Genomic DNA, 17394 nt, shown 5'->3' with positions numbered 1-17394 from the left:
TGGTTATACACAGTGTTTTTACTCTTTAAACCTTCTGTTCCTTAATTCATCTATTCTTCACCTGTACATCTCCTCTACAAGAGGGTGGAAAATATTCAGCAACAAGAAAATTTAAAATAGGCAACACTGTCTGAATCTGAAGGATGGATTTTGTTGACTATAGATCTGTGTGCTTGTGCCAAATGTGATCATCAAAATTAGAAGTGGGCTTTGAGCAGGAGGTTGGACTAGATGACTCCTGAGGTCTCTTCCAACTCTAATCTTCCATGATTCTAAAGTGAAATAAGAACTAACCTTTATGTTTTCTCAGCCCTTAAAATAATCTGAACTTTATTAAAGGTTGGGAAATATCTGATTAAAACCACCTCCCTCTTCCTGCAGAATCTTTACCATTCCTGGATGCCACTTCCTAAACCAGTTCTTCCCCTCATACTGCTGCTTCCTGCCTGTAGTCTGCATGTTCGAATCTCTTTAATGGAGCAGTTTTTACGATCCAAATTATTGTGTATTTTTGTGATTTATTTGTACTGAGTACTTCTATTTCAATTTACTTGTGTTTATTTGTTAGGTATATCCACTGTGTACATAACTAATATTCAAATCAGTTATAATGTTGGTTAAAGCAATAAAGCCTGACTGATTGGTATACTATTACATTTTGATTCAACAATTATATGAAAATTGCTATAAGTGAATTATATGATTTGAAGATGTGCAAAGACTGAGTAGCCCTGAGAAGTTGGATGGTATGCACTGATCATCGCCAAGTGGTCTTAAAAGGAGCTGATGGACAAACAATGTTTTCAAAGATAAGATGTAGTCCAAGATGAGAGAAATATTTGTAGTCTCTGGGAGAATGCCTCTTTAGAGTGCTCAAGAAGAGGAGTGCTTCCATTTAGCTAGGTAACATTTGGTGGTAGAGTTCTTTCTACTGTTACAGAGGATCTCTCATATGGCTGTGGAGCATGAATGTTCTAAGGATGATGCATATCCAAATACCAAGCCCTGAGGTGGAGTGTACACAGATCGGAGTGCTTGAGCTTGCCATTCTCACTGGGTCAGGAGTTCAGGGAACATTGATAGGATGATTGGTGGTCCAGATGACATCCATAGGATTTGGGAAACCAGAACCGGTGGGGCCAGAAGGGGGCGATGAGGATGCCCCATGCTCTGTCCTGCTGGATTGTGTGTAAAACTTGTGACGGGAGTGCTAGTGGATGGAAGGCACAATTGAACTGGTCCAACCAAGGAAGAAGCAGTGTCACTCTGGGAGTGGTGACCTAGTGCTCCTTTGAAGCAATATGTCATGCATTTCCGGTTCACTTGAGAGCTGAACAGATCCCTGGTTGGGGGCCATCACGGAGTGAAAATACTATGCAGTGCCGAGTCATGGAGCTCCCTCTCGTGGTCAATTGCAAAATGTGCTTGCAGATTCCCTCAGCAGACATGTTGCTTCCCTTGAAGGTAGGTTGCCAATAGGGTGATTTGATTGCTGATATGCCAGTTCCAGAGACTGACTGCTTCTGCATATAGGAAGGCAGATCTTGCTCCCCCCTGCTTGTTAATGTAGAAGACAGTCACAGTGTTGTCTGACATTATAAGGACATGGTGAGCGCAGATGAACAGAAGAAAGGACTCACATGGCTTCTGGACTGCTCAAAACTTCAGGATATTGACATGCATCCTGGATTCTCAAGCTGTCCAGGCACAGTGTGCTGTGTGGCTGTTCATGTGGGCTCCCCAATCTAATAGGGATGCATCTGTAATAATGGTCCTGGCCAGATAGGAAGGGGGAAAAGGGATGCCCACGCATACCCAATGAGGATTTGTCCACAATAGTAGCGAAGACAATACCTTGGCCGGAACTGTCACTATGAGGTTCACAGAATGACGGCTTGGAGACTATACTGACCACAGCCAAATTTGAAGGCAATGAAGGTGGAGTCCTGCGAATGGGATGATGTAGGTGCACAAACCCATATAACCTAAGAGGGACAGACATGTCTTGATGGGTAGTCAAAGGTTGCTTGTGACATGAGTTATGATATTGTTCATGGTCTGGAACCTGTCCTTGGGCAGGTACAGTCTTGCAGTGAAAGAATATAAAGTTGCCCTAATGAAATCCAGAGATTGTGTGGGGCTGAGAACAGATTTTTTTTTTTAACATTCATTCTGACTCCCAGTGAAAAGAGGAGGTGTAGCATCCTGGAAGGGGATGCATAGGCTTCCTGGCAGGACTTGGCAACAAGGAACCAGTTGTTGAGATCATGATCTCTGATGTGGGCTGCTACTACTGAGAATATCTTGGCAGGACCAGCCCACAACATTTTGACACCCGAGGTGGGGAGCTCAAATGATGCCCAAACTTTGAAAGGTCTCAATTCTGCCTTCTTCCTGTTCTACTCCTCTCATGGTACTGCTCAGCTACCTACCCCAATAAAGGAAAACTTAAAATGCCTTGTTCATAAATGTTAAGTAACAATTAACTTTCAAACGCCTGAACAGCAAATGTAACTTTTCTTGTCTGCATAGTAAACACTGGCATTTTCATCTGTTTGAATAATCAAAGTGGTGCTTTCCATGCCTTGTTGGTTGTAAAGATTTGAACTGCTTCCTGAAGGTTCACAGTCTGGGCCAGCTCATGCTCTATTGAGATGGTTGCAAGGCCGACCAGCCTCTCCTATGTCATTGTGGAGCAGAGATGTGTTTTTATTAACTTCAACTTGGAGAAGCTGCGTTCTCCACTGGCAACTGTTACAGGAAGTGTTAGAAGTATGTGCAGAGCAACAAAAGCATTTGGAAAGAGGGTGATCATCTTATTTGTGCACATATATTCCAGAACAGCCTTTGGAGTTGATCCTGCTGAAATGTATCTTGAAAAGGCTTTCAGTTCATCATCTAAATCACTCGCATCAATATCGCGCATGTCATCGTGTGTCAACACTATCTCTAGTGCGCTGCATTGCTGGTGTAGGTCTTCTTCAGGTACAGTGAGGAGTTTTGGAATATCATACAACAACCCAAATATACTGCTATGTTCCTTGAGCTGCATGAAACGTTCTTCAACTGCCTGACTGTATTGCACAATCTAGCACCTGGTTAAAGAATTCAACTTTGAATTGTTGTTCAAGGTCTCTTATGGGATTATCCCGTGCCTCGTAATCAAAATATGTCTTCTTCGGTGACTCTTGTATTCTTGAATAGGTGGGAAATTAGCTTCAGTGTGAAGTTCCTCTGCCAACTTCTGTGCACTCTTCAGAACGTTTTGAAATCCCTCATCTGACCAGTAAGACTGTAGGTATGACATTGCTTTGTACAGTTGTTCCATTGCTCCAGATAAATCAAGGTCAACACCTTGGAGTCTCTTACTTACAACATTTATTTCAAACAGTATGTCATGCCACAACGCTAAGCCACACAGAAATGTGAAGTTATGTATGTTTCTGGTGATTCCATTTCCCTCTGCCACTGTTCTCCATTTCCTGTCATAGCATTATCCTCCATAATAGCAACTATGGCATCATCTATCTTCCCAATTTGGTGTTTGATACAGGGCCGCCCAGAGGGAGAGGAAAGTGGGGCAATTTGCTCCAGGCCTTGAGCCCCGCAAGGGCCCTGCAAGCCACTCTGGGTTTTTGGCAGCACTTCGGCGGTGGGCCCTTCACTCACTCCTGGTCTTCGGCAGCAGGTCCTTCAGTGCAGCGGAAGACTCGGGGAGAGTGAAGGACCTGCCGCTGAAGTGCTGCCGAAGCCTTGGAGTGCTGGCCGGTGAGTACAAGCACTGCAAGCGGAGGGGGGAAAAAAAGCTGCAATTGGCGGCACTTAGGTTGCTCTGCCGCCGCCGCTTCATTCTTCGGCGGCGGGTCCTTCCCTCCGAGAGGGACCCACCGCTGAATTGCCGCCGAAGACCCTGAATCCTCTGGGCGCCCTGGTTTGATAGGCTTTATCGCCTCCACTCGACTTTCCCATCATGGTGCACTCAGTGGTTTCAGTGTCAGAGAGGATGTTCCCAGATGTTGCTTCAAAATTTGCCATCGATGAGTTGATGCAGAGAAAAATACACAGATGCTTTGAATTACATTAAAAAATTCAGCAGCCTCACTAGAAGCTGATGCTGCATCACTGACCACCAAGTTCAATGAATGAGAATGGCATGGGACAAAAAAAACCTCGAGGGTTTAATTCTCGGATCTGTGTCTGCACTCCTCTGTTCTTTCCTGTCATGTTGGCACCATTATCGTAGCCCCGACCTCTCATGTCAGCTATCGCAATCAGGGGTGGCTCTAGGAATTCTGCCGCCCCAAGCACGGCAGGGAGGCTGCCTTCTGTGGCTTGCCTGCGGACGGTCCACTGGTCCCGCGGCTTCGGCGGACCCTCCGCAGGCAAGCCGCCAAGGGCAGCCTGCCTGCTGCCCTCGCGGCGCCGCCAGAGCGCCCCCTGCGGCTTGCCGCCCCAAGCACGCGCTTGGTGTGCTGGGGCCTGGAGCCGCCCCTGATCGCAATTCCCGTATCTTCCAGCTTTTTGAGAAGCACATTTGTCATATCAGCTCCTGTAGTATCATCAATGTCAATAAATTCTAGAAAATGCTCTCAGAGTCATCATTGCAGGGACATTTTCACTAGGTTCTGTTGTTGTTACAAAATGCACCATTAAAGTCATTTGCTCCATATGGCTGATGTCAGGTGTGCAGTCCAGAATAACAGAGTAATATCTTGCTGACTTCAGATCTGTCACAATCTTGTTTGACTTTTGTTGCCTACCATGAAGCTAAGAAAGCATTTGTGGGCAGGATGAATGTCTACATGAAAGTACTTGTCTTTCGTATCGAGAGCCATGAACCACATGCCCTTTTCTAAAGATGGAATTATAGCTGTCAATTGGAGCATGTGAAATCTGAGTTTGTGAATGAAGTGGTTGAGATGGCAGAGGTCAAGGATTGGTCTCCAACCATTCTTCTTTTTTGGGTATCAGGAAGTAGCTGGAGTAAAACCTTTTCCTGGTATTGAGAAGGGATGTATTTTATTGCTTGTCGTGGCACTGCCACCTCTTGTTTGAGAATACTCTCATGAGAGTGGTCCCCAAAGGCAAGTGGGGACAGGTTTTTTGGAGTAAGTAGGGATGCAAACTCTACTGTTTAGCCAAAGTGGATGATGTTCAGCACCCACTTGTCCGTTGTTACTGTACTCCAGGTGTTTAAAAGGAGTGCTAAACGACCCCCAAATGGTGTGAGGGGTTGAGGTGTTGGGCTTAATGTTTTGCAGCTCTTAAGATCCTGTCAATAATAACATTGAGCTGGGGGCTGAGATTGAGGAGTTCAGCCTGTTACAGATGGTGTAGGAAAATGGGACTTTTGAACCCTCTGTCTCTTATGTGGTGGTTCATAGGGACTTTGGTGGAAAAACTGCTGAGCCACATATCTAGATTTGAGCGATGGTCGGTGAAACTTCCTCTTGGGGCAAGCATGTATATCCCCAGCGAATGGAGGGTAGCCCTGGAATCCTTCATGGAGGGATTTGTCCATTGAAAAGAGGTTGAACAGGTGTGATTCATCGAAGGGGAAGTCCTCAATGGTAATCTGGACCTCCCTTGGGAACCCTGATGCATGGAGCCATGACTTCATGTGCATGATAATAGCCGTGAATACTCCTTTCATTGCTAGATTAACTGATAAACTATGTAGAATAAATGTATTTGATAGAGAGATTAATGAAATAAGGATGGTTGCATAATGCTCCAAGAGATTAAACTGCTCCAGGTATTAGGGGCAGCATGGAAGACGGCAAAAAGATGACAGTGGGAGAAGGAAACTAAGGGAGTGTTGAGGTGTGAGGTACAGCAGAGTCAACAGAAGGGAAAGTAAGAAGAAATGAAAACAAAATATACCTCAGCTGGCAGAATTTTTTTTTTAAATAATTTTGTCTGATAATGTTTATTTTTTAGCATTTTTTCAATTTTTTTCTATTTACATTTTCACAGTTGCAGGAAACTCTGGGGGAAATCAGACAGACAGAAATCAGACAATAGACAATGAGTTTCAAAATATTAAAGATTTATAACCATTGAAACACAAATTGTCAAAACAGACAAAGTAAATATCTTAAAATCAAACTCTATTAAGTTCTCAAGCAGCATTTTTCATTCTTTACCTATCTGTAAATTTCTGTTATTGTTGATGAAAATATTTTTTCATCAGTTTGTGCATGTGACTTGATGTTTACTGACATTTACAGATAAAAATCTAATCTTTCCAAGCCTAAAAATAGGCAGGAGCAGATTCAGGCAAAGCCTTAAGGGTAACGGATTAGAAATTTGAGCTTGATGCAGATAGCTTGCCAGCCTATTCTATAGCTTTTCTGGTTGCAGAAATTTGTGTTGATACATTGATCTGCTATTATATAAATAATATAGCAAAACTTCTCCATATCCTCCACATGGCTATTGTCATTGCATCTCTCCTATCAGGCTCTTGTTAAAATGATGTTCTGTGCTTTCACTCAGTGTGGAAAGGTAGTTTAAACTCTCACCTCAAATGTCTTCTCTTTTTCTTCATCCTCTTCTTCCTCTTCTTCACTTGGACAGCTCTTTTTACATTAGAACAAGAAATTGCAAATTTATACTGAGTTTGAAACAAACAGTGGTTATTTCTATTACAATTTGTGCTGAGTGAACAAAAAGCAATTAACAGAAACTTTCTAAAACAATTACAGGCATAAGCAGTAAATTAAGCATATTAAAACCTACTCTATGTAAATACTGCAACTTTACTTACAATGCAGCTAGCAAAGAGACTTAGAGAGGGAAAAAACATTAGTAGTTAGAGCATTTTATATATATATATATATATATATATATATATATATATATATATATATATATATATATATATATATATAATGTTTAACACTTGTGCTCCTGAATGCTAAGAAATTGATATTCCTCAAGGCTGAGAGTGCCTTAAAGTATTAGCCCACATGTACAAAAACACAACAAATAAAATGAAGTTGCTATTCCAGGTTGTGGTTTTTTGGTCATAACTCAGTACATTTATCTATAGTATATGCCTTTGATCTCATGTTTTTTTCTCAGATGAAGGTGTAATTATATTTGACCCTGTTATGAATATTGATTTATATTGATTTGTGTCTGTCATGCTGTAAGTACTGATTGCCAAACATTAATGCCATCCAGGGATTAAAGCATGCTGATTTTCTATGACCTATTTCATAATAATAAACATAGTGTTAAAGAGCAAATATTAAGTCCTGTCTCCATCCATACTCTAGGTAAGTTTACACTGAAGTCAATAGCAGTTTTGCCTGAAGAGGGTCTCTAAAATTTTTTATTTTATTAAATCATTTTCTGTTTAAGACAGTGTAGCAGAAGTGGCAAAATTATAATTTTCTGTAGTAGGAAAAGTCCTTTGTTTGGGTCCTGACAACGGGCTAAATTCTGCCATCAATTACACTTGTGCTAATCCAATGAATTAAATTCAACCCCAAGGGCATGTGTAACTCAGGGAAGAACTTGATTCAACATTTCCATAAAAATATGGCTAGAGTACAAACCAGGAACCACTAATATCAAGAGACAAAAGGATAAAAGGATAAAGCATGCAGAAAATATACACAAATAAATTGGAGGTGCATATGCGGGATGGGGAATGGGGCTTGAAATTAAGTATTTACCTTGGCCATCATGGCGGAATAGGCAGTGTACAAAGGATCATCTTCTAGTTTGCTGTAGGGAGAAAAAATGTAATTCAAATAGCTTATTATGTGGGTTTAACATCAGAGATTATTATAATGCTGCCAGAACGCTGGTTTCATTTTCATTAAGGGGAAGGTAAACACTTCATTACCTGCAAACCATGTTGTAAACATATCTCCTAATCTCTCAGTCCATGTGAAATTCTTTGTTAAAACATATTTATTCATATGTATGTGCAGGTGAGTAAGATAGTTATGTATTTTACTGCTGATTAACAGGCAGTGCTGACATGTCTGGAAAAACAGGCTGCAGATAACAGTTATAGCTGTTTCCATTGTCTCATGATTATCTGTGATAAGATTATAGGTAGATTATGTATTCAAAAAACATAGGGAAGAATCTGCAAAACAGTGGAGGAATGCTTTGCTTGTCTGTAATTTTTCTTCTATTAGTAGTCTAATTGCAAATAAGGCAGCAACTGGCATTAACAGGAAATCACACTCTCCCACCAGTGGTATTTTGAACCATTTCCCACATATTGCATGAAGTGTGACAAAAACCTAATATGAACATTTATATATTAGTACCAAACAGCAGTGGGATCATCCTGGTGGCAGGAAAAAAGTATTAGTTTGGGCTCATACGCCTCTGAGAAATTGAGCCTCGCAATGCCTGCATTACATATTCACTAAATTTTATAAATGCCTCTTCTCCTTTAACCCCAAAAAAGTGTTAAAATTTGTGCTAATATAAAGTTTATATAGCGGTTAAACATAAAAAATAAATACATATGGGCAAGTAGAAAACGGAAAAGGAGAGGCAGAACTCTCTACAATACTGAATTGCATTGCTACTAAATCACTTTTGTAATGAAAATGTCTGTTACTGATTCAGTAATGTATGATTTTACTTCTGTTGTGACAATGAATTTACTTTTATGGGGTAATTCTATAATTAGTTAATTGAAAATTGGACTGTGTAGATTGGTCCTGTGTAATTTTGAATGTGGTTCTACTTACCTTCTTTCAGTGAGCGCATTGCGACTGAAATGGAGGATAATCTGATGAAGTGGATCCGGGTGTTTTTCAGTCTCTTCCACCTCCTCCTCATCTTTTTTTGGAGGTGTCTGTACAAAGATTTACATTTAAATATTTTATAAATAAAGCATCACAAACAACAAATTAATACAGAGACAATTGAACTCAGTCAAAAGCATCATAATTTTATTTTGTTTAATTTAAATTCTTTTGCCAATATTCATGATATTCAGCAGTTTACAACATCAGAAACATGTTATTTTGTATGACTATTAAGCATTTACTATCAAATAAAAGTAACATAATCAGGTATTGTAAAGTTAAAGTTTCTCATTTGCAATGTAGTGATTTAGACAGCTACAAACCTTATTCAGCAGAAATTAATATGTAGGTTTCTGTGCCACCAAAGATGAATGAAAGGCCCAGCTGAGTTATTGAGCAGGAAAATCAGCTAGGAAATGGAACCATTTTTACTAATATCCACAGATGCCTCCTGTAAAGAACTGCCAAGGGAGTGAAGACTTTACTGTGATATTTTTTTCTACATCACTATTCTTGAGTCACAAGATCAATGGGATATCTCCTTAACCTTACATGTGGACAAATCATATAGGCTGTTTTGACATTCCTGAGTAGGACTTTTAGAATGTCACCCACCCTGTCTCATTGGGTGAGAAACTTTATCAGGCCTGTGGTATGGTAGACAGCCCTGAAGGATGGGTGGGCATTACAAGTATGGATGCAGCCTTCCTTTTACCTCAGCATGTAGCTACATACATAGTGTCTGTACTTTACCAGCCACCATAAATGTAGACACAGACTGTAGACAGGTTCCTAAGGAGACACATCAAATTTTATTGCTTACTTTCACTAATTTTTTTCTCCACACATAAGTTAGCAATGCATATTTGTGCCGCATAGGCGTCTTTATTTACCTGCACACATTACATGCTTAATGTTAATGTTGTGCCAGATTTACTGCAAATAAGCAGTGAACACTCTGAACTTGATCAAATCAAAACTATTTTTCTCTGGAAGAATCAAAGTCACCCTCCTTAATGAAGGCTATAATGATCTCAAATACATTCCTTCTATCCCAAGCCATTTTAATATTATAGTTAGTAAAAAATCTCAGGCGATTTTTGTTGTTTTTTTCCCCAAATAAAGATATTTGCTTTCTATCTTTCCTCTGGCTCAAAAGCTGGCTGAACCACTTTAGCTCAAAGTTTTAATAAAATTTACCTTCAAGCAGAGACCAAGCATATGAAATATCAGCCCAAAAGGTGACAGTTTTTAGAAAGTTATGAGCAACTGAAAATGAAGTATTAGAATGAAAATATATGCATCCTTAACGGTAGGTATCTGTCTATTGCAGGGCTTCCATCATTGTAATATATGAGCATCCTCCAAGTAAAAAACAATAGCAATTGTGAAGTCTAATAGACTCCATGGAGTTTCTGGCAATTTTTGAGGTAAAAACTCTCAGTGGAGTAGGTTTGGGGGCTTTTTTTTTTTTTTTTTTTTTTGAGTGGGTGTGTTTTGGAGTTGGTAGCAGTTTAGGGTATAAGGAGATGTCAGTATTGTGAATTAAATTCCTATGGTGGAAAATCTTTTTCAGAGAGGAATGTTTTGCAGTGTTTGCAAGTTCCGCAGAGTGGACTTCTTGATCCTGATGCTGCTATGACATGGAAATATTCACCTCTTACCGGTTCCAATTTGCTCCCACTTAATTAGTTACATGATTAATTACGTGGTGATAGGTTTGTAAACAGTATGATCTTTTTAGTAATTTTTGTTTACTTACAACTGAAAATTTGCTATGAAGTAGAAAACATATGAAAGAAAAGGTACAATACTGAGTTTGCCTTACTTTTCTCAAGCAAATCTGTGACAATGAAAAGCCATGGCAGCAAGTGAGTTAATAGGAAGGAAATAAACTAGTACAACACAATGAAGACCAAAGACAGGGGAAATGTACTGCTATCACGTGGGTCTAATCTTGAATGGGAATCCTTGTCTAGTCAAAAGGGCTCCTGCCACTATTCTAAAAAAATGAACAAAGAATCTGACTATGGTTGTCATAGGTGTTGGGATTACCTCTGAGATCTCTTTTTACTTGGCTTTTCAAGAACTCAGTTTGACTCCAGATTTTGTCACTCTATTATTTTTAACACAAGTACACTAAGTTGATTAGACTCAAGAGTAGGAGCAGAACTGTAACTAGACATTGAGCAAACATACTTGTGTAATGCCAACAGACCTCGGCAGGACTGAACTGGGGACCTCTGGAGCTTAGTGCATGAGCCTCTACCACATGAGCTAAAAGCCAACTGGCTGTTAGCTAGGGCTGTAGAGCACACTCATTTAACTCTAAGTGGTCTCGGTGCCTCTAGAAGGGACAGAACACCACACCCAGAAGGTGTAGGGGTTACACTTGCACCCCTTGTCAGGTTTTTTGGGCATTTCTCCAACCCCTTTTTCCACCTCCGCAGCTTTGTGCCCTGGGTGGCTGCCCTGCTCACACTGCACTGGTTACAGCCTGCATAGGAGGTGGATAAAGAGCATAATACACATTCAAACTTACACAGAAAACCTCTTTCTTTATATACATTTATACATTACATTGCATTTACTATGCATTGCATCAGGCATTTTGGGTTTTGCTTGGTTACTTTGTAGGAACCATCCCTGTACAGCATGTTCTGCCCATGTATGACTTACTCTTTACCTCCTCTTATATTTCAGGCTTATCTAGTCCATTATAAATGGTTCCCTGGGTGTTTCCCTGTTATCTTAGCTAATACAAACATTGTCTCTTAGCTTACTGACCCATTTACCTATCTTAGCTGGCATAGACATTCTATTTCCAGCCTGCTGTTCCATTTACCTCCCTAATCCTGTCTCCCAAGAAATGTGGTCTTACCCATGTCTAATTACTCATGTGAAGCCAGACTTACATTCCACTGCCTTTGTTTTGCTTTTTTACATTAGCATTCATTTCATTTGTATTATGTTTCTATAATTTCTTTTTTAAGTTCACTACTGAGCAACACATTTCCAAGACCACAGTAGTTGTAATCATTTGAACCACCATTAATACTGGACTCAAAGTACAAACCAGGGGATGCAAGCTCACCTTGTCTGGTATAGTCCACCATGGTGTAATTCTATATTATAAGCTTGCTTGGCCATTAAAAGATCCTTCTGTAATGTTATTTCTGCTTTTATTTTAATTACATTATAAAAATCGGTACAAAATTTAAAAATCTTTCCATTTATTACCTCAGGAATTTTAGACGTGAAACAGAACATAGGCCGATTAAAATAACATTATCTGGGTCTATAGTGGTCCTCTTCAGCTACCACATAATATTTGCTATTACCAGCACAGGCATTTTTTACTTTACCAGGGTTCTAGCATATAATCTGTACTGTGTAACACTGGTCTACAATTTTTGAGAAGTCGTCTGCTTCAGAGATAAAATGTGCTATTTATTATGTATTTTGATGTGCTGAATTCAAATATGACAATTAAAACAACTGATTGGCTACTGTTTCTAAGACATTTACGTTTTTACATTTTATGTCTATGTATATTGTGTAGATAGTAGAGTTTTAATCATAAATTGTAAACCTAGGTCTTTGCATGTGTTTATGGTTGCTTTACATGATAATATTTCACCTGTCCTGTTTATGTAACACTTTAAAAATCAGAAAAAGGGTTATATAACTAAAATTTATTATGAAACAAAAGGCAAAAAACTATTATGTACATAGTTTAGTCCTATTCAGTGTCTACTCGGCGCTTCTTGGCTTGTCTCTTGTATTCATTAAATGGAGCATCTCTTGTCACTGTCCAGCAGTAGTCTGCAAGCATTGATGGGCTCCATTTGCCCTGATAGCGTTTCTCTATTGTTGCAATGTCCTGGTGAAATCGCTTGCTGTGCTCGTCGCTCACTGCTCCGCAGTTCGGTGGAAAAAAATCTAGATGAGAGTGCAAAAAATGTATCTTTAGTGACATGTTGCAACCAAGGCTTTTGTATGCCTTGAGGAGGTTTTCCACCAACAACCTGTAGTTGTCTGCCTTGTTGTTTCCGAGAAAATGTATTGCCACTAACTGGAAGGCTTTCCATGACGTCTTTTCCTTGCCACGCAATGCATGGTCAAATGCATCATCTCAAAGAAGTTCACGAATCTGAGGACCAACAAAGACACCTTCCTTTATCTTACCTTCACTTAACCTTGGAAATTTTCCACGGAGGTACTTGAAAGCTGCTTGTGTTTTGTCAATGGCCTTGACAAAGTTCTTCATTAGACCCAGCTTGATGTGTAAGGGTGGTAACAAAATCTTCCTTGATTCAACAAGTGGTGGATGCTGAACACTTTTCCTCCCAGGCTCCAATGACTGTCAGAGTGGCCAATCTTTCTTGATGTAGTGGGAATCTCTTGCACGACTATCCCCATTCGCAGAGAAAACCGCAGTACTTTGTATATCCAGTCTGCAGACCAAGCAAGAGAGCAACAACCTTCAAATCGCCACAAAGCTGCCACTGATGTTGGTCATAGTTTATGCACCTCAAAAGTTGTTTCATGTTGTCATAGGTTTCCTTCATATGGACTGCATGACCAACTGGAATTGATGGCAAAACATTGCCATTATGCAGTAAAACAGCTTTAAGACTCGTCTGCGATGAATCAATGAACAGTCTCCACTCATCTGGATCGTGAACCCATGCTGAGGGCTACCATCACACCATCGATGTTGTTGCAGGCTACAAGATCACCTTCCATGAAGAAGAATGGGACAAGATCCTTTTGACGGTCACGGAACATGGAAACCCTAACATCACCTGCCAGAAGATTCCACTGCTGTAGTCTGGAGCCCAACAGCTCTGCCTTACTCTTGGGTAGTTCCAAATCCCTGACAAGGTCATTCAGTTCACCTTGTGTTATGAGGTGTGGTTCAGAGGAGGAGGATGGGAGAAAATGTGGGTCCTGTGACATTGATGGGTCAGGACCAGAAGTTTCATCCTCTTCCTCATCTGACTCAAGTGAGAATGATTCTGGTGCATCAGGAACCGGCAATCCTTCTCCGTGGGGTACTGGGCGTATAGCTGATGGAATGTTTGGATAATGCACAGTCCACTTTTTCTTCTTTGACACACCTTTCCCAACTGGAGGCACCATGCAGAAGTAACAATTGCCTGTATGATCTGTTGGCTCCCTCCAAATCATTGGCACTGCAAAAGGCATAGATTTCCTTTTCCTGTTCAACCACTGGCGAAGATTTGTTGCACAAGTGTTGCAGCATATGTGTGGGGCCCACCTCTTGTCCTGATCTCCAATTTTGCAGCCAAAATAAAGGTGATAGGCTTTCTTAACCATAGTGGTTATACTGCGCTTTTGTGATGCAAAAGTCACTTCACCACAAACATAGCAGAAGTTATCTGCACTGTTCACACAAATACGAGGCATATCTGCTCACTTTCACTAAACAGAAATGTGTCCCTTTGCAAAATCAAACACTGACAAATAAGAGAGCACGACACTGTATGATTTCTAGAGCTGATATAGGGCAATTTGTTCAGCAGAGTGATGTAAGCTTTGTTATGATTGCATCATCCATGACTTCTAGGAATAACATGATGCAATTCATATCATGTATGACGCAATACCAGCTTCAGATTGCATCATTCATTGTTTTGCCTAAAAAGCAAGTACTGTCCAAACCCAGTCATAGATTTATTCATAGATCCAGTCAAAGATGTATTTTAGTCATTTCTGGTTTAAATTGAGATCCCTTCCCTTTATAACTCCCTTATCCTCCGCTATTCCCAAGTCAAGGGTCGTATATACTGACCCAACAGCATAACTTGAAAATTAGAGCCAATCAACAATTTTAAGCATCATTTTCCTTCTCAGTGACCCAGAATTAGTAAAGTTTGATTACATTTATTTCAGAAGCATTTTGCCTGTAGAGCAGTGTAATGTGGAGACTGTCCCCCGACAGTGAACCTAGATGCTGGCAACTCTGTCTGTAAAACATTACACCTGGACCTGTAAGTGTCCCTCAGGGACAAACAGCAGTACAAGTTTGGGGCTTTCCAGACTGTACATTATATTGCAACAATATGTGAGGAGGGAAAACAAATTTCTTCCACACCATATGGGTTTTAGTGGTTTCACATTTAACTTTGTGGTATTGGATCCTTGTTAATTTTCATAGCCTGCCCCAGCTGATGTTACCTCTCTTGTACCAATTTTTTTTACTTTTCTGTGGTGACAAAAGAAGGCAAGCTTTCTTGCGTCTTGTCTTATTTTAGGCCGCTTTTACTTGGTACAGCATGTATCCCCCACATACTACATATGAAATTATTAGAACACATTGACTTAATGCCATACTTTTAAAAAGCAGACTGCACAATTAATAGTTTACAGACACATTCATTGGGAAGGGCCCATTTCCTTCAGAATGGCTGTAAAGGCTTCCGGGGGGCAGGGAGAGAAAGCATATAGTGGGGGTAGCTGTCAACACCTGACTTCCTCTTTGCATTTTTTTTTATTACTAAGGGTTTCCACCAGATGTGACTGCAAGTTATATTGCTACCATCAGGTTTATTTATCAAACCAGGAATTCTCTTCTTTAACACTTTAATTTATTACACCTCCCTTTTCTTTAACATTTTTACTCTAACATTTCCACAACTCCTAACTATTTAGTTCCCTCCGATCCTTCAGCATTAATTTGTGCAAACCTCCTTTTAATGCCTCACTCTTTTCCCTTAAATCACTTACTTATCTTTTAAAGTGACACATATCTCAGCTGAATAATTTCTGTGTCTCTAAACTTACTGTACTTTTTATGTTTTCTGCACTTATTTCTTAAGTTAGGCCAGGTCTACACTAGCACTTACGTTGGCAAAACTTTTTTCTCTCACGGGTGTGAGAAAACACCCTCAAGTGACATAAGTTTTGCTGGCATAAATACTTGTGTGCAACAGCGCTGTGTCAGTGGGAAATGCTCTCCCACTGACCTAGCTACCGCAGCTTGTTGAGCTGGTTTTCTTATGTCGACGGGAGAGCTGTAAGCTAGTAAGTGTAGGCATGACCTTAGTACACTTTACCTGCAAAGCTGCACTCACTAAATACAGTCCTTGAAGGACAGCTGCTTTTAACCTATTTGCATAAATCCAGAGTAACAGACATTGTTTTCTCTCTGACTTTTTAGGGATTTTTTTCTGTTTAGTTTGTTTTCTGCTCTACAACTTTGATTTGCTCTTTATACTTTTGCATTCTTTCCTCAATGTGGCACATTTCATCAGTAAAGTTTTAGCCACCAGAAATAATCCTTGTGAAACTGCTGCCTTGTTTGTCTGTCTCCCTCTCCCCCTCTCTTTCAGATATCAAAAGTAGATACTATTTTTTCCAGGACTGCCAATGGGTCCTATTTTTTTGAAAACTGCAAGGGCATTGAAAAGACCTGTGGTATGCTCAACCATTTATTTATTTATTGCATTTAACAGACTTCTGCTTTTCTCTGCTAAGCATTTTTTTTCTTTTTCATTTAATACTACTCTCTGGAATTCCTTTTCCACTCAGTCCCAGTCTCCTCCTAATACTTCTCTGGTGAGTCCATGTCTAATTATTCATGTCAAGCTAAGCCTACAGTAGACAGGACAGTTACTTATGATTTTCCAAAAATTCAAATCCTTTCCCATTTGCCAGTCCCTTTTAAAAGGTATAATGAGGCTTCTTCTGTGTATGTCAGTGTTAGCTCATGTTGAATTAAGACTTAAACATATCCTCCTTGTGAGATACTGAAGTGGTATCTTCTTTTTCCATGGTCGTTAGACACCAACGAGATAGGCATTTTAGAAATATTAGACAACTGCCTGGCGTTAGGAATTCCATGGAAGAGGAAGACAGAAATGGAGATCTTTCTGAATCAGGATTAGGTGCCAAGATGCAGAAGTTTGCTAATCCTCCACATCCATGATACATGAATGCTGAATTTCTGCTGAATATGGTTACGCATATTTACATTTCATTACAGAATACCAACAATAAAATGGCAAATTTTAATTTGCGTTAAAGCTTAGAATGTTAAAATAAAGTATTATGTAACAACAAAAATTCAAAAAAGGGAAAGTATCAATCACGTTAAGTCTTCAAACAAATAATAATTGAAAACATAGGAACATAGGAATTGCCATACTGACAAAAACAGACCGATGGTCCATCTAGTCCTGTTCTATTTCTGAAAGTAATCAACACCATATACTTCAGTTGAGGGCAAAAACCACCTTTAATATACCTAAATGTGCAATACTATGCCCTGGTGCAAATTTCTTCCTGACCAAAACAGGTGATCAATTTATGCCCTGAAGCATAGGATTTGCTATTTTATAAATTTAAACATATAACTATGCTACACAAAAGTTAAATACATGTTATTATATATATAATATATATATATTGAAGTGGGCACTGATAACTAAGCCCAGTTATTTCAGTACTTACAGCCAAATCTTGAACTAGTTTCTCCTCAAATGAATATTCCTCTGTTTCTATCCAATAGTTCTGATAACCATGGAGGAAGAGGTTAATAGAACGGTGCCTGGGAGGGGGGGTGAAAGTGAGATCAAGAGGG

At 39.8% G+C, this 17394-nt stretch overlaps 1 protein-coding gene across 1 annotated transcript in view; it reads right to left on the bottom strand.

Moving 5' to 3' along the window:
• The window catches only part of RYR3 (ryanodine receptor 3), a 637001-nt gene that overhangs the window by 78791 nt on the left and 540816 nt on the right, over positions 1 to 17394 (bottom strand). Inside the window, 3 exon segments of the mRNA XM_039536203.1 lie at positions 6525 to 6581; positions 7686 to 7737; positions 8727 to 8833. Of these exon segments, the coding sequence (XP_039392137.1) occupies positions 6525 to 6581; positions 7686 to 7737; positions 8727 to 8833 (216 nt within the window).

The sequence above is a fragment of the Mauremys reevesii genome, linkage group 4, assembly GCF_016161935.1.
Source record: "Mauremys reevesii isolate NIE-2019 linkage group 4, ASM1616193v1, whole genome shotgun sequence".
NCBI lineage: Eukaryota > Metazoa > Chordata > Testudines > Geoemydidae > Mauremys > Mauremys reevesii.
Note: the sequence above shows the minus strand (reverse complement) of the source record. Positions and strands in the feature narration are given on the sequence as shown.